At 42.6% G+C, this 27,576-nt stretch overlaps 1 protein-coding gene across 1 annotated transcript; it reads left to right on the top strand.

Moving 5' to 3' along the window:
• Positions 1 to 610: 610 nt before the first annotated feature.
• LOC114055115 lies at positions 611 to 26,390 on the top strand. Its single transcript, XM_027878910.1, has 10 exons — positions 611 to 653; positions 11,750 to 12,043; positions 12,650 to 12,904; positions 16,181 to 16,240; positions 16,426 to 16,482; positions 17,109 to 17,156; positions 18,783 to 18,854; positions 21,252 to 21,320; positions 21,900 to 21,968; positions 25,759 to 26,390. Exons 1-10 carry the CDS (start codon positions 611 to 613, stop codon positions 25,770 to 25,772), a joined length of 981 nt encoding a protein of 326 aa, XP_027734711.1. The 3' UTR covers positions 25,773 to 26,390.
• The last annotated feature ends 1,186 nt before the right edge of the window (positions 26,391 to 27,576 follow it).

The raw sequence follows: 27,576 nt of genomic DNA, 5'->3' as shown, positions 1-27,576 counted from the left end.
AGAAGTGGACATTTTTGGGAGCATGGGTGTCAAACCTCAGGCTCTGGGGAGCACTAGGAGTGGAAGGTGTCCCTGCCCATGGCAGAGGGGTTAAAACTAGATGATCTCTAAGGTCCCTTCTAATCCAAACCATTCCATGACCATTTTCTGACGCTGCGAGGTGCGTGCTGCCTGCTGAAATTCCTTCTTCCCCTAATCTGTGCAGGCTTCCACTCCACATTAAATTCATTTAATTCCAGTTTTTCAATTAACAGAGCTGATACCTCCCTTCTGTAAGAGCAACACGACAATTTCTGCCGACAGAAACATAACAGAAACTCTCTGCTGGACTTGCGTCCCATGAACCAGAAACCCCCTTCGCAGCATCACCCAGCACCCCAAGCCCCGCTCCGGCAGCCGCAACCCACCACGACACAGCGGAGGCAGCCACCGCCTCTGAAATCCCCTTTCCTCACAGGGGCCAGGAGTTTCCAGAGGAAGCCGCTTAGTCAGACTCGCAGAGAACGTCCCCTCCCAGCGCCGAGGGAGGAGCGGGGGTGTAGGGCGAGACGGGCGGCCTGTAGCGCGGCGGGAGTGAGCTGTCTTTAGACTTCCGATCGGGCGGGCAGCGATGAGGCTGCTGGCATGGCACCTCTGCTTCGCGTCCCTCCTGGGTAAGCCGTGATGGGCACGTTGGGGACCCCTTCCCGAGCCCTTCGCCTTTCTCCCTCCCTCCTTGCCGTCCGGGATATCGCGGGCGGCGGGAGCGGGGCATCCTTGCCCCTTGCTTCTCAGCCGGGCGGCCAGGCAGGCGTGTGCCGCCCCGGGGGAGCGGCGCGGACGGGGCTGTGCAGCTGCCGCTGGGGTTTGGGTGGGCTCCGGCGGTGGGCTGCGTCCTGGGAGGATGCCCCAGCGAGGCAGCTGCTTCTCCAGGGGGCCGCGACCGCCCCCGACTCCTGGCCCGGCGCCCGCGACAGCGGCTCCGTGCGCGGGAAAGGGAGCGTCCCTGCCGCCTGCTCCCCGTCCTTCCGAGGGGTGGCGGGCACAACCAGGCGTCTGCCTGCCTCCCGCGTCTAGCTCTAGAATTTCATGCCGGCGGTCAGCACTTCCAGGAACTCCCCAGCCTGTTCTTCTGGCCCGTTTCTCTCAAACTTGTGTAAAGGAAGGTCACGGTAGGAAGTGGGTGGGATATGGCACCCGCCTACGGTGAGGTAATTCCTGCACGTTTGCCCACTGTTCCTGAGGCATTAAGGAGCTCAGGAAACAAGCTGTTACTGTAAAAATATTTTTGTCACCCCTGTATATGATAGTGCTGTTTATTTTGTATTCTGTGTTCCCTCTTGCTCAAGGAAAAATCGTCAAAGTTGTCAATAGCTTTGCGTTGGCTTTGTTTTGTGTTTTTTTAATAGTTGCGGCCTTTTTTTCGTGTTTGTTTGGTTTTTGTTTGTTTGTTTGTTTGTTGGTTTGTTTTAGTTTTTTTTTTGTAGAAGTAACGTATTTCTATTAACTGCTGGTGAAATACTAATCAAAGACCTTTTTAGCCCAGTGTGTGTTTGAGCACACCCTCACACCCATAACCTTTGCACTGGGCTGTGAACATGGAAAGTTTAAAAAAAACCCTCATTTTTTTGAAATTGAAGATGTATGTACAAACCTTGTTGTCATCAGAGGTAGCTGCTATTGCTAGATGGGCCAAGAAGCATGGTTTAATCTATGAAGATCTTCTAATAATTCCTCTGTCTTGGTGATTTTTTTTTTTTTTAGTTAGTTTTCTGGATATGCCTAAAACAGGAGCTATTATATCCCCTGCTTAAAAAAGTAACAGTCTCCTCTTGCTTTTCCTGAAGTCTTTAAGCAGCTGGTTCTGCTACTGAGTGTTCAGAGCAACTCCTGGCATTTCCTTCCCATACTATTTTAGAAGTCTTCAGCTTGTTCTGTTTAATTAAGGTTGAGAGGTCCTGTTCTGTAAGAGAACGTTGGAGGACTTTGATTCTGAAGTGGTTGATTAGGGCAGGAGGTTAGGATTGCAAACTCTTTACTGTTGTTCACTAAACTAAATAGGCAAGCTTTCACACCATGTTTTTGTTTGTATGTTTGCATTATTGCTATTGTGTGTGTTGACTATGTGTAAATGTTTCATGTTAATTTTAATAAGGTAAAATAATCTATCATCTCTGTATGAGAAAATCAAGACCCTGAAAGTCAGACCAATCTGCCCAAGTCCATAAAAGTAGATCAGTAGCAGTTTGACTTGACATGCAAGTCTCTAGCCTTGCAAATACCTGTTGTAAACACCAGGATGCTGTTGGTAGATCCTCATCCTCCTTCAGTCTTCCCCTTCTGAATCCCTGCCTTCTCCATCCAAATTCAAAGCACTGCAGTTATCCCAGTTGTGTTGCTGAACATCGTGGGAGGTGTGCTTCTTAATTCTCTTGTGGGAGCCTGTGACACACACAAGCTGCAGGGTAGCTTTGGTGTATTCATAATTCCTCCTCACCAAATAGGGTTTCGTGCTCTTCGCAATGCTCTGCTGGGTCAGGTTTTTGTCTGATAAAACCTCAGACTTGCAAATTAGAATGCAAAGTCTCACTTTGAGGCTATGAAAGGACTTTGAGACATACCAAGCGCATGTTCCTTCAGTCCTTGGAAATTCAAGGCAAAACTGTGCTCAGATTTGGGATCCTGGAGGTTGTATGTGGGTGGAAAAAAAAAGTCAATGTATTATCTGTGGCCGAGTTTGTTGAGGGAACCTGCAGTGAGGTCTTTGCATCCTCCCTGGATGAGATGAATAAATAATACCACACCAGCAGGAGATCATAGTGCAAGCCACACCAGTGGGGATGTTCTGCTGCACTGCAGACAGCAGCCAAACTTCTAGTAACTTTCAGAGCCAGGACTTAAACCCAAAAGCAGAGGGGATGTGGGAATTAAGCTGGATATGTGAAGTAGAGCACCTAGAAGCATTCTGCATCCGTAGTGCAGCTCATCTGAAAGCCAGACAACTCTTTCAATGTTCTGAGCATCAAATCAATTTTATGCAATATTAAGTTCTTCTGGGTTCCTTAATGCTTCATTTACCAATTCAGCTTACTTATAAAAATTAAGTGGAGAAAACTGGTTTCACCTAAAAGCAGAGGTTACCATGTACAGTATTGAGCATAGACTGACAAATAATTTTTAGCATCTCTCAGGTTTTCTTTCAGACTTCTAATGAATCTCCAGCATAGAAACTGAACATACCTCAATGTGTCTTTTTGTTACTTTCTCATTAGGCCGTTTGACAGGTTTGGGCTGGCTTTTGTTTTTATTTTAAATTTTTCTGTCTTTTTTTTCTCTACACGCAGAAATATATGCTTCTTTCTACATTTTTGTTGATCCCAAAACCACTGGTATTGCTCATTGTTTTTTCTTGTGTTCACTCCATGGGAGATGTTATGGGAAGTACATTACAAGGCATTGGGATGAATGGCGGAAAATCTGGACTCCTGAAAATTCAGGTTGCTTGTAGAATGTGGTTAGTTCATAGGTTGCTAATAGAAATATTAAACACAGGTTTTAATGGTACAAATGGAAAAATCAGTCATCAGCTTTATGAAGCTGACACCTGCTTTTGTTGTCCTGTAGCTTTACCCTTGAATCTTCCCAAATAAACAGAGGAAGTTAGGCATGTCTCACAAAGAAAAAAAAAGAAAAAAAAGTCAAACCAAACATTTGCCCCCTGCTTAAAAACTCCTAGTAAGAGATGAGGCTGCTATATCATATTAAAACCAAACCAAAACAAATATTTTTTTTTTGCCACTGCTGTTTAATACTACAAGGTGAACAGAGTGACAAATGTCACTGATAGTTTCTTGGCTTAATGTAATTAACGGTCTTAGACCTTAGAGAGGCAGGATCATCAGTATTCTGCAGGACACACTGGCCCTCCGTAATAGTTCACCACTGCTAAAAGTGGTGATTTCCAGTTCTTCCCCTCCCTCCCTTGCCTTATACTGGGAGGCCATGCGATGGCCTGGGCATTCACTGGGTTTAGCTAATTGCAGTAGTTGTCAAAAACCTCCAGCCGTATAAATTTAATGAACAGTGTTGGCTCAGTCCAACAGAGCAGGACCCTGAGACTGCAAAAAGGAGGGCAAAAACAGGTGGAGGGGAGGGAAAGTGGGATGTCCACACACGCGTTACACATGTGTTTGTCCACACACAGGTACACAAGGCATTTGCTTAATTGCCCTGAGCTAATCAGTTGTCTGGGGCAGGGGCGCAAGATTCTTAAAATAGTTCTCGCATTGCAGGTCTCTCCTGAGGGGAAGGTTTGGTTGTTTAAGTTCTTAACAAGAGAACTAGATAAATCTAGGTTGCCTCAAAGTACAGGCAATAATAGTTTAGTACATAAACCCTTCTGAAACTGAAGTGTTTAGATTATCGTAAATTTGTCTGAGTTATGGAACATACAGGTATGTTTTTACATGTTTTCTTCCCATCGATGCCCCCTATAGTACCTCCACAGCAAAAGAAGATTTGGATACCGTGGTACTGCAGTAACTCCCCCTCTGTGTGGTAAATTCCCTGGTTTACTGCCCTGGTAGTGGACTCGACTGCCACAGAATAGATGAAGTTTCCCCACTGTAGAACCATGTAAGAAAGACTCTTGTAAGGCAGGGATCAGTCTTTTTTTTATAATAAGACCCGTTAAATAAATGATCAGAATAACTTGTGACTAAATAATTATTAATAAATACCTGTTCAGAGGTAATTTCTGGGGACTCAGGCGATAGAAGGAATATACAAAGCTAACGTACTTGGGGTTTAAGGCTGCATTGATATGTGAGTTGTGGGAATGATGGAAATTCAGATTTGTGTAAGAAGGAGCCTAATAAACCGCACGTGTTGTGCTTAGCAAAAGTGAAAACTCTGCTTCAACCAGGGTGATGACGAGAGCTGCGAGTAGGTGATGTTTGCTAATAATGTTGTGTGTATCTAGACCGTTACATCAGAAATTTCCCCTTGCCGCTAAGGGAGGAGTCATTTTGTGAAACTTTTTCTCTTGATGCTACCTTTAGTGTGGCCCTTGTGACACTGTACACACACCTTTATCCTGGTGTATGAACAGGCAGACTTGCCAGAGATCAAATATTTTTGTTGATGTTTGTTTAGTATGGGATGAGTAGACTTACCTGAAACTAACCTAAAGCAATGCTTCAGAAAAGGAAAACACCCAAATCAAGAAGGTACCACAAAAATAAGAGCCCACATATTTACATTCAGAGAAAGGAATATTCTTTCCAACTTGGAAATACAGCCCAGTGGGTACTTCTAACATTAAGTTTATTTAGAAGCATCTCCTCAGAGTTGCTTTTGTATCAAGAGCCAAAGTTTTAAAGGTTAAGAAACCAGAACTGCACAGTCAGCATCCATGTTGAGACCTGCACTGCACCCTTAGTTTCAGTTTTGGATATTTGAAGAAACAGGCCTGACCTGCAAAATTTTGGGTTGGACAGACTCTGTCCTTAATTCAAAGGCAAAGACACCAGGATTTCCAGATGTGCAGTTGTGAACCAGATCGTCCTATTCACAGGAAACTCAGAGGTGGCTAGATTCCCAGAAACAAGTTGTGAAGCCAAACCAGGCACTCACTCACTCTCTTACTCCCCCCCTCAGCAGGATGGGGTAGAGGATCAGGAGGGCAAAACCAGGGAAAACTCCTGGGTTGAGATTAAGACAATTTAATAAGGGAAGGCAAAGTGGGGGGAGAACCAAGTGATGCAAAAGCATCACTCATCCCTTCCCACCCGTGGATTACTTCGAACAATGGCTGCTTTGGAAAACCTCACCCTCTCATTTTTATTCCTGAGCATGACATATGGTGTGAAATATTTCTTTGGTCAGTTGAGGTCATCTGTCCTGATTCTGTCCTCTCCCACTCTTTTGCACATCCCCAGCCTACTCTTAGGATTGGGCAGAGTGAGAAAGAGAGAAGGTTTTGATGCTGGGCAAGCAATAGCTAAAACATTGGTGTGTTATCAACACTGTTTTGGTCACAGATCAAAAACGCAGCACCATATGGGTTGCTATGAAGAAAATTAACTCCATCCCAAGCAGACCTAGTACACAAGCCCATGGTAGTATTGAGTATTGCAAGTAGCAGCAAGAATAAAACTGGGTAAGTGATCAGAGGACAAAGGGGAGCAGAAAAGGCTTGAGCTGGAACCGGGGTGGAGGGAGCTAGAGAGATCTGCAAGGCTCAGCAAATGTAAGAGAGATACAAGTGGGATCAGGACAGAGGAACTGAAAATTCTGGCTATTGTAAAGCCAAATATTTTTGGAATGAAACTTAAAAAAGTTGATGGACACTTGGACTTTCCTCTCAATTTTGGTGTCAAAGTCAGCTGGTGTCTGATCCTGATGGCACCTTTATTCCTGCATAGCTGATGTTTTGGTCCTGTGTTTTCCCTATTCTCAACTTCATTTCCTGGCAGCACCTAGGTTTGCCTAATCCTTGTCATAGCCATGCTTTTCTGCACCTTGGTACTATCTAAGCTCTGCTGGGATCCAGCGAGTCCTTCTGAAAGTCACAGACTGAGGCTTTGATAGTCGTGCCATAGGCTTCCCTGAGCTGTGCAGTGGAACATGCTCTTTCATTCTCTTCAGGCTGTGCCAGTGTACAGTGTACAGCTGGGACCAAGAGGGTCTGGCCCAGTCTGGTCAAGATACTAGGGAGAAGTTTTTAGACTCTTCAGTAGATTGTAAATTTTATCTCTTTAATACAGGAAAATGTCTTGACCATGCGGTTTGACTAGTGAGTTAAGGAGAAGTGGGAGGCACCATCTCCATCTCTGACAGCATTTTAAAAGGCTTTACCTCTATTCTAGGAAGGTTTAGGACTGCAAATACTGAGTAGAGAGAGACAAGTGCTCTCAGTGAAGTGGGTAAACCCGGGAGTAAACAGACGTTAGGATCCAGCTCAATCCTTGTTATTTCCTGGTAGCTATTTTAAGAAGCCTGATCTTTGCTGTGTGTGCAGTCATTGTGCTCTGAGCCAGGCCAGTGCTGCTGGCCAAGGGAATGCTCTTCCCCAGTTCACTCACTTCTTCTCCATCCTATGCATGAGCACTGGGGTTCCCACAGTAAGTCATATCTGGGATTTAAAGTCCTTCTGTGGTGGTTCTGTTGTTTCTTTTGTTGGAGTTGGGTTGTGTGTCAAGTTAACTTTCAGCTGATTACACTTTCTGCATGATTGTTTTATTGCAGGAACAGGTAGACAGAAACAAAAGAGAGGGAGGAATGGGTAAGACATTCCCATGCTTTTGGGCAGCAGCATAGTTTTAAAATTACCGGGTAACTTCTGCATGGGAATGCTGTCTGTTGTTAATCCCCTTCTCTGACCGAGGGTTATAACCGAAGATATGGATTTTGTGGTGAGGAGGGACCCAGACCTGTTGGTGGTTCCCACCATTGGGTCCTACCTACCTTTGCTGATGTGTGGAGCTCTGCAGATGCAGATGGCCCTGTATTGTCCAGAGGTAACAACACACATCTCTGTGAATATACTGCAGTATGCAAGTGAAGAGCTCTGCTTTTGATGTTACATGTAGGATTTGCAGTCATTTCTACACGAATCTGATTTTATCTTGCAATAGCCTGGGTTGCTGCTTACAGCTTTTTTTCCCTCCTGGCTGTAGCTTTTGCATGTGCTGTTACCCCATGGATCTAAGTGCATTCTTACTGGAGTTTGGGAAGTGGGTTGTGTTTGTTGCCTGTGGGAGAATTAAGAGGACTGTTGGTCCTCTTATTAGTGAGTATTTCTGATAGTCCTTCTGGGCTGAATATTTATTTCAGGGTTTTCTGCACCTGGTGGTTTTGAGGGTTAGGAGGGAGCATAACTCTCTGCTGCTTACAGTTGCTGCGGGAATGCACAATTTTAAAAATTCCTGAAAAAGGGGTAGTTGGGAAGTTATAAAAAATAAAACAAATATCTACTATTTAAAAAGCCCATCTCCTGAGGCAAACCGTTCCTTGCTAGAAGTTAACCAGGAAGGACTTTTCCACCCAGCTTCAGCAGGTGGAATGTTAGTGTGTTAATGGTAATAGGAGAGTCTAACTGCTGCTTTTATATATATATGCATTTAAAAAAGGTACTTGAAACCCAAAAAAATAATGATAGTATTAAAAGGAATTAGCTTATAGACATTCTCCAAAATAACTAAGCCTTACATCAGCTCCAAGAAAACCAGTGAAGAAAGTCAAACCAAGTAGACAAAACAGTAATGAAGCATTTATTGCTGATAAATAGAGTATTGAATTCTAGTTACTCGGTCTGAACAGAACATGGATACTTCCTAGCCTGCTTAAATGCTCAGAGTCAGAATTAGGTGAATATTAAGACTCAAGTACAGCACACTGGGTCTGGCAGCTGGTGAAGTGGGAGCAGAAGATGATGTAGACCAGATGAGGTAGTGGGTTTGCAGCAGAGGCTTTGCCCACGCAATGTTACCTTCTCTTTATCTGTGACACTTTCATCATGTGATTTGTTTGAAAGGGAAGAACACAAAGGTTTGGCATAAGAAGAAATTTGGAGTGGGTTTTAGGAGATACAGAAGCAGGTGGTCTGATGGTTTCTGTAGAGGCTACTGGAGGCCTTAGCACCCCACTACTTTGTTGTGTAAACTTTATCTTGGAATAATAGGCTACAATAAGGAGAGAGGGAGTAAGCAGAGAAACATCATTCTTATTTCTAGCCTTCCAAAAAGATTGTGTAAGAGAGTGTTTGGCTGTCATTTCTCCCTTCTCCTTCTTTGCTCACAGCAGAGAAGCAGACTGCTGTGAAATCTATTTCCATATAAAATTATGTAGAAAAGAGGGGAAGGGTTCCTTGGAAATTAAGAAAACATGTCATGACACATACTTTCTTCAGAAGCTCAGAGATGCGTGGTTGTGACCTTATGCAACATTTCTGTATGATTTCCTTGAAAAAAAGGAAGCTGACAGATTGAGTGGGAGATTTCTTCAAATTTTTACTAGACCAATGAAGCAGGGAAGTAAAAGCAGTATAAATAAAACCAAAATGTCCAATAAGATTTGGGCATTTTTAGATGGCAGGAGATGACGGTTATCTGATGACTAAACTTTTTGTTGTCCTGCTGCTGGAAGCCTCGAGTTTCCTTAGGCAGGAACTCTTGAGCTCCTTGCTGTCAAGCCTTTGTTCCACCATCGAGCAAGAGGAGAGCGTGCTGAAGAGAGCAGTGCTCCCCCATGCCAAGCAGAACCTGTGGAGAGAAAATATGTTTTCTTTTCAACTCTGCTTTCCTTCTGTCTCATTTCTGGACTTGAAGAAGCAGCAGGTTTTCCCTTATAACTTCAGCCTAGCTCTTGTGAGTAACTTAAAGGGAGCAAAGACACGGGGAGTTTACCTGCATCGACCCCCAAGTTTAGGAAGTTAGTAGTGGTTGGCTGAGCAGTGGTGGCTGTCCTTGCTTGTGTCCTTGTCCCCAGCAAATGGCTGCTTCTTTTCCTGCAGGAAGTCACGTCACTTTGCTCTTGTCAGCAGCCACCAGGGTTTGGCTTTTGCATGCTGATGTTAAGCACCACAGCTTGTTTGTGTCTGTGAGCTGAAGATACTGAGAGGTAGAATTTCACAGTGCATAGAGCAGGGACTTTTCCTCCATGGTAGGAATTCTGTAGGTACTTAGGCAGTGAGAGGTGAATTATTGAGAAATATGCGCTCCTAGAAATTGTCTTTATGAAACAAAAGTCTCTAACAAGACTCCAAGCTTCATCAGATCAAGACAGTGTTCCACCCTGCCCAGCATCTTGCTTTTCTTGTGATCTTTACACAAGTGTTAGAGCTCCCGTGTTCTGTTCTTTTCTGGAATTTGTTAATTGAGATGGGTGGAAAGAGATGCTCATATTGGGGCAGTGGGAGCAAGTGAGATGTTTAAATCTACCTGAACAGGACAGAAGACAAATACAGCGCATAGGCTGTGTTGAAAAGATGTGGGAGTGAGAGCTTACCCTGGCTGCTTTTACATTTCCTGTGCCTGGAAAAGGCCTCCATGTAATTCCAGACATCAAGAAGTAGCAACTGTAATGGCACAAGAAGAGTACTTTCGTGGGTAAACTGCAAACAAATTAAGGAGGCTTGGAGAAGACCTGTGTGTGCAGTTCTCTACCCAAGCAGACAGAAGTGTGTTTCTCATTGCATCAGTATTCTGTCCGAGAAAGTCTTTGATTCTGTGGTCTGGCAGCAGACAGAAGAGCTGCTGACACAGTACACTGATGAGCATTGTTCTTTGCCGATGGGAAAGAAAGGCCTAGCTGACCTTCTGTCTGCTTTCATATGGAAAAGAGATAGGACGTGGAGCAAGATGGGTTATAGTTTGTTTTCTGGACTTGCATACGGTGAGGGGAAGTGACTTGGTGTGATAAAGCTGTAGTATCCACACTGATGTGTAAACAGTAGTAAGTTTGCATACAGTGATGACACGAGAAGCAAGGGAAACCCGGAATGATACAGGAATTGGTGGATTCTTAACTTGATGACATTTACAAATAAATAAATAAATGAATCAAAACCAAAACAAACCCAAAATAGTAGCTGTCACTTGCAACCAGTTGGCTTGAGGAGCAGAAGTATTTATGTTTCACCACGAACAGTTACTGTTTAAAGGGAAGTTTTACATGATGTGTATTGGGAATCTTGTCTTAATATGAGACCTATTTTTGACTTAATCATGCCCTTCCTTCAACTTAGCAGTAAAAAGTTACCAGCTATCAACTGTAGTCTCTGGAATAGAGTCTTTAATGCAAGTGTAACTTGAACTTGGTATCAACATGTTTTTGTCTAAGTCCACATAAATGTCTGCCATGGCAGTAATCTTGTAACTGTTTTAGAGCTACTTGAAAGTTGATTCCTGAAGACAGAAGTCCCTCCCCGCAACAAAATTTTGTCTGTTAGATCAGTAGGTATTTTTTTTCTTATAAATGTAGCTGTTTTTAATAAAAGATAGGGAAAATCTCTTATTCCTCTTCTGTTCTTGTGTGTTTATTTACATTGAATGTCTGGGCCTTTTTAGCAGTTAAGGTTTCTTGACAGCTCCATTTCTTGCTGACGGCTTTGCTAGATCTCAGAGGTTTGGATGCTATTTCACATGCGTTGTCTGTAAAATAAACTTGTTTAATTGACATTTCGAAGGGAAATCCCTACAAATTCCATGATTTCAGAGCAGGTGCTTTGATCTGAGTAGCAGTTTTATGTCAGAAGTGTGCTTTTTAATAACTGTGAATATTCATGCTGGAAAAATTCGTTTATATGCTCTTAGGGAACTTCAGTCTGGGTGTTCTGCAACTAGATGATAAAATAGATTTTGCTGGTGACAGTTTCATCTTCTTCACCAGACCACAGGCAGGAGACCTAATTCAAGTGAGCAGAGGGAGAGTACTGAGGATAGAGGGTCTTATGATAGGGAAGAAGATCAGGACAGCGATTCTACCTGGGACCAGAATGTGGAAACTGGATCCCTTTGCAGTGCCTGTCATATGATTGTGCTGACAGCCTGTGTTTAGGTAATTCTAAACTAACACATGCCTTAGTTTGCAACATTGTGATGTGCTTTTAACCTGAATTTGAATGTGTCTTATGCTGTATACAGTGTTAGTCAAGCAGTATTTTATAATTGTATAATTATAATTTTAATTATTATATAAATTATATAGAATTATAATATAATTATAATTTTATAATTGTTAAAGTAGCTTTTTTTTTTTTCTCCTGTAGCACCCATCTACTCTGAGAACGTGCTTGGCATCGTGGGAGAAAATTTTACTTTTCCAGTAGAAATAAAGCAAAGAATAGACGAAATTACTTGGAATAAAGACAAAGATATAGTGGCTGAATGGGATGGGCAAAACCCGCCAAAGTATTTTACTACCCTCGAAGGCAGGAGCGTGCTTAAGGAGAATGGGAACTTGACTATATTTAACTTGGAGAAGAGTGATGCTGGCACATATAAGTTACGCTACTGGGATTTTGTGAAAGATAGTTATTTAACATTCACTCTTGATGTATTAGGTAAGTAGAGGAAGAACTGCATGAAGAATGTGCACCACTTTAAAAAATCTAGAAAGGGGGTTGTTTATTTCTCAACAAAGCAAACAGAAACAGAGGGGAGCTGTTCTTTGACTCTGTTGTTAAGTTTCTTAGGCATGTTGAACAGATTTTCAAAGGTGGCATCTAATTTATATGCCAGTTATTACTCACCATGACTTTTAGTGTGTGGAGATGGCGCACTGTACTTTCAGGTAGACAACCAAACCCCCTGAGCTAGCTGACCATGTTATCCCAGGCATTATGTGCTCGCATATCTGTGGCATCATCCTGTGCACATCTACTCATCTTCACTAGCACTCTTTGGGAAATATATTTGCCCAGTGGGTATATTAGTCCTGTTGACAGTGAGCCATGAGAAGCCTTCAGCTAGGCATGGAAGAACCACAGGGAGGTGGTTCTCCTTTTAGAAACACATTTCTCTCTTTCTCATATGTGCATGTGCACACAAACACCTTACATGAACACTTTTGTCTCTGCACTCTCTGCTGCTTTTGTTGCTCCAACCCGTGTCCTGTGCTAAAATTCAAGGCAGTTTATAACTAAACTGAATGTTTTCTCTCCTTTCAGATCCCCCTTCAGAACCTAAAATAAGTCACAGCATCAAGGGTGATAACCTTGTGTTAAACTGTACATCAGATTTCCCATGGCCTGTGACTTACACTTGGAAGATCAGTAACGATCCACGCAGTCACTGGAGCCAGGAATTTTCCATCCCTATAGAGAATATTGATGCTACCAAGAAAGCTACATGTTTCATTACATTCTCACAAACGGAGAAGAGCTCTGAAATCTCTTTGATTCAATGCATTTCAGATAAAAAAGGTAATGAATGTGTCAGGTTGCAGACACAGGTCTGAGAGGCTTGGTTGGGAAGCAGCATGAACTTTGTAAGATTTCTCCTGACTTCTAGGGGAGTTGGATTTAAAGAGTAAAAAGCATCAGAAGTGATTTGTTTGCTAAAAGTGTGTATAAGGTTGATGTAAGATATGAGATTGACAGTTTGATCCCCACCTATGGATACTTTTTGCAGGGATCTCAACAGAATAAAACCTTCAGCTGTGACTTGACTGAGTAATAACAGAAGGAGACCAACTTAAAAGATCTCTTTTGAACCTTCTGGCCTTCTGTAATTAATGCTAATGACTTGTGCTCTTTGTACTGCTCTCCATGAATTGGAGTGAAACTATTCAGTCATTTCAAGTGAGTTATCTAGCAGCATTGGATAAAATAATTTCTCATCTAGCATCATCTGCATGAATCAATGAACATACTTCTTTCCTCCATCACAGAGAGATATCAAAATTAGAAGAAGGAGTTTTCCTCCTGTTGCTTATTGCTTTGGGAAAGCCTTCAGCCTGAGGCTTGTGTTTTTTTCTTTTTTAAACAGCGTTAGAACATATTTGGAACCATTTCATTTATAGGGTGTGTAAGGCAGTCCCTAGCTGACAAAGTTTTTCATTTCTGTGCAAAAGTAATTTTTGTTGTTTACCGGTGTAGAATTTTTCCTTCACTGGAGTTATGTGTTAGAAACTTGAAAGAAATGAGGTATGTGGTGGGTTGACCTTGGTTGACTGCCAGGTGCCCTTCAGGCTGCTCTGTCACTCCCCCTCCTCTGCAAGACAGGGGGAAAAAGTAGGACAAAAACCTCATGGGTTGAGGTAAGGACAGGGGGAGATCATTCAGCCATTACTGTCACAGACAAAACAGGCTCAACTTCGGGAAAATTAATTTAACTTATTGCCAATCAAAATCAGAATAGGACAATGAAAAACAAGAACAAGTCTAAAACACTTCCCCCAAAGCCTTCCCTTATTCCCAGACTCAGTTTCACTCCTGATATCTCTGTCTTCTCCCCCTGAGCAGTGCAGAGGGATGGGGAATGGGAGTTGCAGTCAGGTCATTACACATTGGTGCTCCTTCCTTCTTGTGGAGAACTCCTCCCACTCTTCCCTTGCTTCAGTGTGGCATCCCTCTCGCAGGAGGCAGTCCTCCCTGAACTTTTACAATGGGAGTCCTTCCCAAGGGCCACAGTTCTTCACAAATTGCTCCTGTGTGGATCCCCCACAGGGTCACAAGTCCTGCCAGCAAAAATGCTCCAGTGTGGGCTCCTCTCTCCGTGGGGCCACAGGTCCTGCCAGGAGCCTGCTCCAGTGTGGTCTTCCCTGGGGTCACAGCATCCTTCAGGCATCCACCCATTCCATTGTTGGGTCCTCCATGGGCTGCAGGTGGATCTCTGCACCCTTGTGGACCTCCAAGGGCTGAAGAGGGACAACCTGCCTCACTAGGGGCCGTCATGGGCTACAAGGGAATCTCTTCTCTGGCAACTGGAGCACCTCCTACCCCTCCTTCTCCACTGTCCTTGACGTCTGCAGGGCTGTTTCTATCGCATATTCTCAATCCTCTCTCCCTGCTGTTACTGTCCAGCAGTTTTCCCAATTTCTTAAATGTATTATCCCAGAGACGCTACCATGGTTGCTGGTGGGCTCTGCCTTGACCAGCAACATATCCATCTTGGAGCCAACTGGCATTGGCTCCATCAAGCATGGGGGCAGCTTCTGGCATCTTATCACAGAAGACATCAAAACCTTGCCATGCAAACCAAATATAAGGTATTTGCTGAAATTTCATTTGGCTGAAATCTGGCTCTGACTTTCATATGTCAAAAAATGGAATAGCCATTGCCTTTCAAGGGGTGACGTGCCTTCACTGAACTGAGGTGTGAGGGTACTTAACACATAACTGTGCTGGAGTTGGCTTAGGGTTTTGCTAATAACTGACTCTGGTGCATTAATTTATTGAGGCTACTTTTTAAAAAACAAATAGGCTGTAAAACGTCCTCAGGATTGTGTTTCTACTGAACTGATGTATCACACGGTTGCTTTATAACTAACCAATCCTTTTTTTTTTTTTTTTAAAGGATACGGCTCTCACAAAAGACACAGATTTATTACTATTGTGACTTTTTTGCTCTTTATACTATCTGTAGGAGTCCTAGTATTCCTACTGAAAAGAGGTATGTAGAGCATTTCCTAATTGAGCTTTATGTGCTTCAAGATTGTGGTCATCTTAAGGATCTGTGGAATGTATGAAAGTTTCTAACCATGGGATGTTTTGTAAAAACAGTAGTTGAAACAAGTACAATTTAGGCAAAGGCTAATAGATTTGAAGGAAATGATGTACTGAACTTTCTTGCATTTGGACACTGGGCCCTGAGTGCTGGGCAACACTGCAGTTTGCATTTGGGTATCTCTCCTTCAGACTGGGTGTTTCATTTACTGTATGTTTCTACTTACCAATTATTTGTAGCCTCTCCTGTTCCTACCTGAGTGTGTTTTGACAGCCTTTTTTGAGCGCATCATAAAGCTGCCCTCAAAATCAGATTTATTGTTAGGACAGGCTTATACCAGGGCCTATTGAATGCTGAGTCTAATCTGACAAAGTGTGGTCAGCTGATAAATGGGGACTTCTGTGCCTCCTATCAGCCTGTGCCTCTTGTCATCTTGGAGTTCTGTATCTCTTGCTGACACCTTTTTTGGGTTAATGTGTCAGATTGCCTTCTAGTTTGAAGAAGAGGTGCACACCCCTTTGTGTTTGAGAGGGCTCCAAACAGGAATACATTTCTTCATCCTATGCATGCTCTGCATGGAGAACTCCTGTTGGCTTCCAGATAGGGTGGCTGTAAGGTGAAGAGTATGGAGTCTGTCTTCTATCTGGGAAGGACTAATTGATGATATTCTTGGTACAATCAAACAGCAGAAGAGATTTGCTGATTTAAATACAAGACTCAGAATCATAAATTAAGCTCTACCTTAGATTTGATTATATGTGTGCTGACTTCTCAAGAGGCCCATTCTGTTGATCTTTCACTAATTGTCTTTGCCCAGAAAATTATTGCCCACATTTGTCTTTGCCCAAAAAAACATTTTATTCTTTATTCTTTCTCCAAGTCAAATATTCAGTTGCATGTTCTCAGTGAATTTTTTTTTATTTGGTTTGGGGATGGAGGAGGGGATGGAATGGATGGAGGCTGTTAACTCGTTTCCAAAGAAGCTTTATTTCTAAGTCATTTCTCCAGGTGTTCTATTTGTTTGGGTATAGGTAGAGCTAAATTTGAAAGAGGAGGAGTTGCTCAGAAGAAGAGTCCAGTGCATGGCTCAGGTAAGACAATGTCACAAATGTCTGGAAATCAGACCGTTGCTTTAATTTGGTCTAGCCTTGTGAGTTTTTATTCTTTGCCAGTATAGTCTTTCATTGGAGAGGTAAAGGAGTAATTTTTCTTAGAGTGTACTTATTTTTTTCAGGTGAGTAGTACATATTTCTAAAATAAATAAATTTCATTATAGGAGAACATGAACAACTTTTCTCTGTGGAGAATGAAGAACAGCATAACTCAGACAGAGGTAAGAAACCTGTATTGCGGTATTGTTTCTGGACATCTGCTGTTGGTTGGAGCAGGAACTCTACTTTTTTGCAGGATCTAAGCTTTTGAATTGATTTTCAGTGTGGGCACACGCAGACTCAAAATCTCAGCTGAGGTCCAATATGGGATAATTATAGGGACCTGCACTTAGTGATGTGTTAGTGGGGCTGGCAGAGTTAAAGACAGTGAGTCACCTGAGATTTCCCTGGTCAGCAGCTGCCTTGGGACATGAATTCCCTTTCTATCAATGAAGAACTGGGGCTGGCCTCAGGATGAGGGCTGGAAAAGTGCGCTCTATAGGGCAATCTGGCTTTTTATGGCAAATCTGCACCTTTATCACCTTAAGTAAACTGACTTCAGAAAGATTTTGTAAAGCTGTTGGCATAAGCATAGACAATGTTGGTCATGGTCTGGGACCTTAAGTGGTTGCTGGAGGAAAGTTGAAATTAATTGTGAGTCCTTTAAGTGGCATAACATACTGATTCTCAGAAATATCTGCTAAAAGTGTTATAATGAAGTTGCCACTTTAAGGCTGAGTTGCACATTTTGCAGACTACTGTGCTATCTCCATACATATTTCTAATAAGGATTTCTGTTTCTTTGCAGCTACATTTTCACAACCTGTTCATTGTGAGAACGAAAGGCCTGAAGCAGGTAACAAGTGAACTGGTGCCCTAAAACAGGACAACTTGGAGGGGGGACATAATTTTGCACATGGCCTTTTGCAACCTTACACATATTAGAATGTTCTCGGTATGGAGTTTACCATTCCCCTATTGGCCTAGAAGGACTTGTTGCCTTAGGAATAGTAAATGCGGATGGGTGGATCACTAGATGAGAAATCAGGAAGACCTGGAACCTTCTGTTGGGTAAACAGCACAGAGCAAATACCTTCCTGGGGCTTCACCTTCCCTGCTGATGTGATGAGAATGATGCTGCATGCTGTGTTTGGAAACCACCATCTGTGGGAAGAAGAACTAAGCATATATGAGGGAACCCCTTTTTATAGTAAATAAGCACATTACCCTCTTGTCTAATGTTAGCTTTTATTGCAGGCAAAAGAGTGCAAGGGTATTGTCGTAGGATATCATCATGAGTAGATGAGCTTTGCTTTCTGAAGGAAAAAAAACCACAAACAGGACCTGAGGCAATAAAATGTTGCGGCTTCAAAGCTTTGTGTTGATGGCAAATAGATCAGCACACCAGTTTAGAGATGGGATGCTTACAAACTTGCAAAATTCCTTTTTGGGAGATACAGCGGGCTTCTTTCCTTAGAGAAGCACCATTTTTAGATGCAGTATCTTCCACTTGCTTTTTTATGCTTTAGGAAAGTCTTTTGACTTCATTCATCAGGCAGTTAAGCAAAGCTCTAGTTTTGTTTTCTTGATACAGTCAGTGTAAATTCCAAGGAAATTTGGGGATCTGTATTTTTTCTAAAAGTTCTTCTTACTCGAAAGGGCTAGGGAAACTGATCATTATTGTCCAAGTCAGGAGAAAAAACATGTTTTTTTTCCCCAGTTTGTTGCACTACTGATTCATTCACTCACTAACTCTTCCACCAATTTCCACAAGTAGCTGATAATAAGGGGGTTGGAGAAGGCAGCATTTTTTATCCCCAATGCTGACAGTAAGGAAAAGGAAAAGGAAACCCAGAATCCCCTGGGGTTTACCGCTTATTTTCCCTGCATGAGTTGTAAGGGGTGTAGAACAGCTTTCTTCATCTGAAGAAACAGGAATTGCGTAGCTGATGGTGAAGGTGTGGTGCACTGTGGGATTGTCTTATCACTTGTGTAACTATTTCCACATACATAGATGGGGATATAGGAGAAGGAGGTTTATTTTATGTCTGTCTTAAAGTAGAAAGGAGGGAAACATACAGTTCAGGCAAAAGAGAATCAGGTCCATAGATAAAGGTTGTCAGTTTGGACATTGGAAGAATAAAAACAAATAAAATACTTTATTTTGTAGCACTATAGAGTGGGAACATCAGGAAGGGGAGTTAGTGCACCTCTGCCCAGTACACCCTGCAGGACTAAAGTAACAGGCAGTCACTGCTCTACTGATGGGAAGTAGTAGACAAGGCTATGATGTTCTCTGAAATGTATGTACAAAGAAGTTTTAAAGAGGGCTTCTGCTGATAGCACAGTGTTACGTAACTGCAGAGGAGAAGGTGTGCTGCTGAGCCCTGGGCGGCACAGAGCAGTGGCCTGTGCTGGTGAGGGGAAAAAGCAATGGAGTGTGCTCCTGAGGGACTGAAGCTATCCCCTGATCTCTTTTCAGACAGAGAACTGAACAAGGAGGACAGTGCCCTGAAAGATAAGCAGACAGTTAACAATGGTGTAAATAAGGAAGGTAAGTGCCTTTTCCATGGAGCAGTCAGTGATACTGACCCAGTAGGCAAAGAGGCCAAGATCCCGTCATAGAGTCGCAGAATATGCTGAGTTGGAAGGGACTGATCAGGATCATCAAGTCCAACTCCTGGCCCTGCGCAGGACACCCCAAGAGTCTCACTAAGTGCCTGAGAGCATTGTCCTTAACCCTAACCCTTCCTGCCCTTGAGGGAGTTGACAGATCCTCCCAGTTTGGTGTTTGTTGTCAGCTTGGAGTTGAAGGCTCAGAGTGACTTCTGTATAATACTTCTTAGTGGAAGTATTGAGTGGGACTGTGCCTTGAATGCTGTGCAGTTTCAGGAGCAGAGTTAACCAGCTTTCAGGCTGTAGTTAAGGGCAGAGTGTATTTTTGTCACCTTTAGAAATAACCCCAGCAGAGCATAAGGACTTGAAGGGTGTATATTTGGGAGATGATTGAGATTTAAAAAAAGAAATTTAAAAAAGTAATCCCAGTCAGAGTGAGATGAGAATAAAGATCAAGTGACAGTCCCTGCTGAAGTGCCAGCTTCTGTTTACTGCTGCCTCTTGGGAGTTCTCTGCGAGGAGGCCCTCATTTCCCCAGTGTGTGCACATGAAGCACGTAAGTGAGGAACAGGAATTGATGTAACTAAGAGGAAGGTTTGCCAAGGGGAAGCTTGGTCTGGAGACATTGCTGCTTTGTGAAATGTAGTCAGGCTGGCCTTCATTGTCTCCGGTAGAAGACAGTACTCTCTATGTCTGTCTTTGACCTCTCGGACATCTGCTGGAAAGGCAATGCAACAATTCAAGCTGTCAGGAAGATTTCTGGGCAGGAGGACTTTCTCCAAGCATGAGCACAGGCCATGCTGATGGTAAGGAAAACAGGCAGGAAAATCAGAAAATCACCTTGGCTAATCAGGGAGCTCCTGGCAGGGTTCCAGTGCAAAAATTGCTTATGCTAGATGTGAAGGCAGGGACAGACTACAGTGGAGGAATTTAGGAACACTGCCTAGGCAGGTAAGCAGGATGTTAGGAAAGCCAAAGCTCAGGGAAGCTGTATGTCTTCATTAATTGATGCAGGTCAGTCAGGCTCACTTTCATCCCTGGGAGAATCCTGGGACAAATCTTGCAGTGTGTTTCTGATCAGAGGAGAAAGCTGGTGACTGGTGAGTAAGTGTAAATGGCAGTTGTTCAAGTTGTCAGCATTTTATGGATGAAATTACTAGATTTGCAGATGAGGGAAGAGCAATGGGTGTCATATACTTTGACTTTAGCAAGGCTTTTTATGCAGTGTCCCCAGGATTGCTGTAGTCCTAAACTGGGATATCCTAGTCTGGAGTGATGTCTATCTACACGGGTAGAAAAATTACCAGCTTCTCAAGCCTGCAGGTCATGGTTAATGGTTTGCACTCCACATAGATGCCAGTGGCAAGTGAAATACTGCATAGGTCTGTAATTTCATTTTTTGGTGATCTGGACAAGGGAGAGAAAACAGTGTCATGAAGTTTATAGATGACAGCAAAATGTAGAGTGCAGTCACTCAGTATAAGGGCAGAGTAGAGGACTGTGTAAACATAATGAAATTCTGCAGGAGCCACACAGGGTCCTGCATCTGGATGGACCAACACTCTACACTCGTGCAGGCTGAGGAGCAGCTCTGCTGAAAGGTTCCTGGGAGTCCTAATGGACAGTACACAACAAGTCAGCAGTGCTCCCTGGAAGCAGAGAAGGTTGAGAGCGTCTTAGGCTGTTCTAAGGAGTGCCAGTGGATTGAAGAAACTGGTTATTTTCACTTGTTAGATGTGACATGTGAAGTATTTCATCTAGTTTGTGGCCCACCCAGTGCTGGAAGAGTGCCACCAGGCTGGAGCACAACTCTTCCTCTGAGGAGAGGCTTAAAAAATTGGGCTTGTTCAACGCCAGAGAAGAGCAGGCTTTCAGGGTAAATAACAGAACTACCAATACATATGGTAGTGTTGATAAGAAGGCTCAGCCACCATGTTTACTAAGGTGTATTTAGCAGGGTGTCAAGGTGATGGTCCGAAATTGAAGCAGTGGAGATTCTGTGTGGATATGATGAAAAAGATTTCTGCTTTTAAGTATAACTAATCACTAGAACAGTCTGCACAGAATTATCATGGAGTTTTTACCATTGAAGGTTTTTAAGACCTGACTGGAGAAAGTCTTGAGCAACCTGTCTAGAACTGAATTACGACCTTTCATTGAGAATGGTGTTGGGTTAAAGACCTCCTGGTCTCCCTCCCTGAGTGAACCCGAGTGTTTCTGTTTGTCTTATGAGTTGTAGCTGGTGACTCATCTCTAAGCAATGACTGACACCACTGTGAAGGTAAGCAGTGAGATACTCCTGAGAACTGTAGCTCTACTGTGATCTCTTTTTCAGAACTGTCTACCATGCAGAACAGCACCCTGACATCCAAGTGTGCAGCTGATGATGGTGTAACTGAGGAAGGTGAGTGCCTGCTCTGAGACGGGAAGCTGTCCTGGGGGAAAAAGTACTGGGTTTTGGTGTTAGCTGATGATGTTGGCAACGTGTTGGGTTGTAATTAGTAACTCAGTCTTATGCAATAGAGCCATAGCTTGAAGCTGAGCGAGGCAAGGGACTGTAGTTGTCTTCTGATCTCTGTGCATACATCTTCAATGAGAACATTTAGCATGCTGGCCTACCATGCATATGACTATGGCATAAATGAAGGCAGTAATTGCCTGCATTGTGGAACAGTATTTGTTCATTGTGACTTTCGCCTAATGCTTCCTGATGTGCAGTTATGGGTGGCACCATGGGTGCTGAGTGCCTCCCATGCTTGGCCTTCACCGTATCTGTAAAGGATCATGAACACAGTGCAGTCAAGTATGGAGGTGAGAGGGGAGGTGTTGAATGGTGGTCCCATTGGATGGGGGATGTTGGCCAGGGTTATTATTCATGCCAAATGAATGGCCCAGATCTCAATCAGGTTATCCTTGATCCGTCTGGGCCAGAGAGGCAGAGTGTTGGGAGGACCAGGGTTGTCTATTGCCTTTGTCCTTGCAGAACTGACGCAGGTTGTGGAAGGTGGAAATGGGGAGCACTTGAACAACTCCCCCAGCTGCAGTTTAGAAGGTAAGTGAGAGTGAAGCTCCCTGTGCCTTGGAAGAATGTGCTGACTGGCACAGAGGTTGGGAGTGGCAGTGCTGGGCCAGGCTGTGTAGGACTTTGACCCCTTTATACTCAGGTAGAAAACAAGAGTGAGAATTAGTAGGAGGAAAGTGGCATGTGTGTGGTGGGCATGTCCCTGTGTGATATGTAATAGGGAATCAGGTTTATGATGGAAGAGTACAGAAGACTGGCCAATTTAGCCAGTTTAGAATGACAGAATGATTTAGTTTGGAAGGGACCTTAAAGATCATGTAGTGCCAACCCCCCTGCCATGAGCAGGGAACATTCCATTAGACAGGTTACTCAGAGCCCCATACAACCTGGCCTTGGACACCTTCAGGAATGGGGCATCCACAGCCTCTCTGGTCAACCTGTTCCAGTGCTTCCTCACCCTCATAGTAAGGAATTTCTTCCTAATATCTAATCTAAACCTACCCTCTTTCATCTTAAGGCCATTCCCCCTTATCCTATCGCTCCATGCCTTTGTGAAAAGTCCTCCAGCCTTCTTATAAGCTGGAAGGTACCAGAATGCTTTTACAAGGTCTCCCCAGAGTCTTTTCCAGGCTGAACAGCCCCAACTCTCTCAGCCTGTCTTCACAGGAGAGGTGTTCCAGCCCTTTGATGATCTTTGTGGCCCTCCTCTGGACTTGTTCCAACAGGTTCAGGTTCTTTCTTGTGTTGGGGGGACCTGAGCTGGACACAGTTTACAACTGTAGGATTGACTGTTACTAATATTTATTAATAGCTCACCTCTTGCTCATGCTTGCACTTTGACTTTATTCCATGCCTTAGCAAGTGAAAAAGGCTTATAGCAGCTGAGGGGTCAGTAAGGTAGTATGTTTATTGCCCTCATCAGGTGGATTCAAAGTTCAGCAATGGTTCATAGTAACATCTTAGTCCATGTAAGCTTTGCAGACACACAAGCAATGAGAAAATTTTATTACATATTTATGCACAGTTTTGCTTAGAATCATAGAATGCTTTAGTTTGGCCTTGTGAAAAAATCTTAAAGAACTCCTGTGAAATTAGTTCTAAGCAGATCATGCACTTCAACTATATCCTTGGGAAATTGAGAAATTCACAGTTATTGATGGCAGATGATTTCACTTCTCCATGCTACTACTGAATCTGCTAGATTGGGGAAATTACTTTTGTGTTCACCACCTGGCTGTCACAAGAACCAAAGACTTTGAGATGTAGCACCATGCTATAGCTTCAACTAATCTGTCTGGAAACTTTCACAGATAGGAATTTTGGATTTTCAACAGATAGGTCTTCAGTGCTACACTACCAAGTGCTTTGGAAGCCAAACTTAGAGTGTAGTCATTGCTCTCTGTGTCATGTGATTTAGTTTTAGGTAGTCCCAAGAGAAGCAGGGAGTTGGACTTGATGATCCTTATGGGTGCCTTCCAACTTGAGATTGGTTTTGTTTCCAAACTGATTAACTGAGACACCAGAAACTTCTTCTTTTGAAATTTTTTGATCTGACTTAAATGTTGAAAAAGAAAACTTAAGAAGTTTTTTAAAAACGTGTACTGTAATCTAGTGTGTATCAGAGCATTTTTATTTGTTAAGAAATTAAGTTTGCAGATTGACTGTAAATAATTTTCCTTTCCTGGAAAGAAAGGAAAGATGTTGTTTTGTCTGTCATGTAGTCCTTCTTTGAGTGGTGTAACTATGAGTATCTCATACTGGTTTCTGCTTTTTGTGTTGTAGATTAGGGGTCCCAAAACTTTTTTGATTGTGCACCACATCAGTAAAATACTTGGAACATACACACCCAATTTTTATTTATTTATTTATTTATTTATTTATTTATTTCTGAATTGTACATTATTACTACCATACTCAAATATTATATGCATTCTAAAACGTGCACAAAAATAAAAATTAAAAATGGTAGGGATGAAGTAAGCAGTGGTTTTATGTTTTAAATTTTATTAATGGTGCAAAAATATTTTTTTCCCCGCACCACACTGGATTGCCTTGTGCACACTCACTTTGGAATCTGCTGATGCAGATAATCCACTTAAAGATTCTCAAAATACACAGCGATGTGGAAGCAGTTGGCACCTTAACTGCTGCAGAGATTTTTGTTCTGCCAGTTTTGATACTTCTGTTGAATTACCAGCCAAGCAATCACATTCTGATCCTTGCTGAAGACAATGCTGAAAAGGGAAAAAAAATCTCTGAAGAAACATGGATAAGTGGAAGGGTGGGAGGCAGTTAGGACTAAGAAACCTGACTCTCTGATGCGGACAAAGCTGCTGATGAAACTGTCTTGAAACAAGGAAACAGACTTGAAACAGGGCTGTACAACTGTAGAGGAAGCTATGGCGTCTCCTGATAACTGAGTCCTGTTAGTTACCAAGGAGTAATACTGAAGACCAAATGAAGTAAATCAGTGTACTATTGCTGGCCTACGTGATGTGCTGCTGTGCACAGGCTGTGTACTTGGCTGAGCTGTGCCCCTACGTCACGCTTAAAGGTTTAACATCTGAAGTGGTTCTGTTGTTACATCATGCCAAGACGTCAGAGGTAGCTGTGCCTGCTTTAGTGCAGTTTGCAAGCCATGTGATGACAGAACATTTACGTGGTTTGTGGGGAGTATGAAACCTGATGCTTCTGACCGCAGCTATAAAATGAGAGAACGCTTTTTCGTGTTTAGACCCTCTCACTGCATAGACACAAGGAAATATTTCACACACACCCACACCTGCCCCAGCTGGCATTTTGATCATGTTCTTTAGTCTTGTCATCAAGCTGGCATAAGTCAGCTGAAGGTAAAGCAGTAAACCTGCTTGGATTTTAAACATACAAATCACAAAAATACTTCAGGCTGATCTAGGAACATTGTGAGGACCAGGTTGATCTAGGAACATTGTGAGGACCAGACTTGGGACATCTTTTTTTTCTCATTGTCTACAGATATGAGTACCATATGTCACCAACATCTTATCCTAGGTTGGAGTGGTGCTGAGCTAGAGATTAGTGGAAGGGATGGATAGTGCTATCAAAATAGAAGCAAAGACTGAAGGGCATAGGGCTTTGGCACATCCAGGTGGTTGCTCTTACACAGTTGCTATGTGTGCACCAAGTTGGAAACACCAATGTAACTGGGCTTGTGTATGCTTTATTGGAAATCAGCCTGGTTAGAGGTTGCATGTGGTGAGTTAGGCTGGGCACACAGCACTGAACTTGCTGGATTCTGACTTCCTGTACTGGAACTTCCCTTTGCCTTCAGTTCCCTCCCTGTCAAATAAGAGCTGTATTTGCAGTTGTCAAAAAAGAAAACTCCAAAAACACTTGGCATATAGTACGTGGAAGAAATAGCAGAGGATCACGTGCATGTGTGATGCACAACTGATACTGAGATTACACGCATAAAACCTTTGCTTAGAAGTGGTCTTAATTGCCTGTTTGTGTGATCCAAAGTCACCGAATCAGAACAGCTTCACAGGTTACCAGCTTAGCAGGTGGCTGGCAGTAAGTAATAAATGTTCTTAACATGCTCCAGTTGCAGAGGAACATGTCTAATCATAAACAGAGAATTTGGGTAAAATATCTAGTGGCTATCAGATACCATGGATCACATAGCTGCTCTAATTGGAGTATTGTAAGTCATATAACAGTGTCTTAATTTACTTTCACACTTTAGTAATATTTAAAGCTTGCGATATTCTCAGATAATTGCTTAAATTTGTAGAAGAAAAGATATTAATTTACCTGTGCTTTTCTTATTCGTTTGTTTCAGATCTTAAATCATAAGCAAATAATTGCTTTTTGGATCAAAGACAGAAGAGACACTGTAAAATGCAGTGGTGAAGAAGCTGCTACGTTTTCCCTTGAAGCTCTTCCAAGAGCAGTGAAGTTAGCAGAGCTTCATAAAGAACCACTTTGAAGGCTAGTTGAGCAGTTTCCAGTGCCTGTTTTTCTTTTCTCAGAAGGGAGAGCCTCCTTTTCTAGTGTTACTGTGTGAAGATAAATAGGCTGAATCATGGAAAAAAACCTTTTGAATTGTTCTGTATTCGGTTTTTAGTGCTCTACTAACACAGAATGTAAGAGCTAAGGCCTAACTGCTCAGCTTTATATGCAATTTTTGATCAGTACTTTTTTATAGTCAGAAGAAAGACAGATCAGCCTTCAGCAGACCCAGATGGATGGAAGTTGCATTTTCTAGTCTTGGTTATCCAACAGGAATTCAGTGCTCCAGACAAAGCTGTCTCCTGGAGTTGGCAGAAGGCTGGCAAATTTATAATATCCTGACAGTGGTTCATTTTGACATTAAACTACATTGCAGTTTGTTGTTGCACTGGAACAAAGTTGCACTGCCATTAGCAGTGTTGTTTGTTTGTTTGTTTGTTTTTCTAAAGCTTTTTATAATGTTTGCACTTTTAGGTATTTTTTTATGTCTTATCTTTTGCTTCACATTATTCTAGAAGAATGTCAACCTACTTATCTGTAAAGAATAGTAATATATTTTAGATTGCTTGCTATTCGAAAGAAAACTTGAAAACTGAGGTCATGTATATAATGAAACTCAAAAGGAATCAAAAAGTAAAAAGGCCAGGCATGTACTAATGTTTTCAAAACATCAGATAATGAAGTGCTTTTCACTGCTGCTGCATGCTGGTTTTTTATGAAAGCTGAAAGCCATATCAGTTGATTTTGAACTTGGTATGTGTAAAGAATCACAAAAGTTTGACAATGGTAACCGGAGAACCCCTTTCCTCTTTCTTCTTGTTTCACTGCAACCGCCACTCTCGACCAGTCTGTCACCATCACTCGCACCGACAGGTTTTTTTTCCTCTCCTTTTATTTTTGGACTCAGGGGGACCACGTGGGGCACAGCATGGGAGCCAACAAACATCATTCTGTTCGTGCCCCAGGGTGCTGGGTTATGCACCTGGGTTTTTGTGGGTTAAAACCAATTGTTTGTCTGCAAATTGTATTTATTATTTTTATTAAATGGTAATTCTGACTTACAATCTCTTTTGAGTTGGGTTCATTTCTCCTGCCAGTTTACCTTTAAACCAGCACAAACTGCTGTGCATCCACTGCAGTGCTCCAGTCATACAAGCTGCCTCACTGTGTCCCTGTCACTACAACAATGTGTAGTTCTTTGAGCTCGTGGAGAGCTATATTCTGCCTGCTTGCTTTCCATGCTGCATGTATTTGTGCATGCATCTTCTGCCCCCTTCTGCCAATTTTTTTTTCTTTCTGAGGTCTGTTTTGCTTCTGTGACACTGTGCCCTTCGGACCTCTATCCTCTACTTCTTAACTAACAGTATGAGAAGGATCACAGGTAACTTATGGCCCTACCATGTCCTATTATAGGAAGAACAGACCCTGCAGAAAATGAGCTCTTTGCTTACTGCTACACATATCATTTAGGCATTTTACAGGAACTGTACTGCATTTCAAAAGGATCTTTTGGTAGGGCTAGATACCATACCTCTACTGTAAATATTTATTTGCAATTTATTTTTAAAATATGATGTAAAAAACGTTACATCTTTTTGTGATACATACATGCACTTTTTATTTAACCTTAGAAATCTGATCCCAAAAA

This window comes from Empidonax traillii, unplaced genomic scaffold, assembly GCF_003031625.1.
Source record: "Empidonax traillii isolate 1590-97213 ecotype Southwest subspecies unplaced genomic scaffold, ASM303162v1 scaffold46:size3806547, whole genome shotgun sequence".
NCBI classification, from domain to species: Eukaryota; Metazoa; Chordata; class Aves; order Passeriformes; family Tyrannidae; genus Empidonax; species Empidonax traillii.
This window is presented reverse-complemented; position numbering and strand designations above follow the sequence as displayed.

Excerpts from the sequence above, each read along its gene's own strand:
- LOC114055115 (XM_027878910.1), top strand. The coding sequence starts at position 611 with ATGAGGCTGCTGGCATGGCACCTCTGCTTCGCGTCCCTCCTGG. Across the intron at positions 12,044-12,649 it reads ATTCACTCTTGATGTATTAG|ATCCCCCTTCAGAACCTAAA; the intron begins GTAAGTAGAGGA and ends CTCTCCTTTCAG. Across the intron at positions 21,321-21,899 it reads TGATGGTGTAACTGAGGAAG|AACTGACGCAGGTTGTGGAA; the intron begins GTGAGTGCCTGC and ends TTGTCCTTGCAG.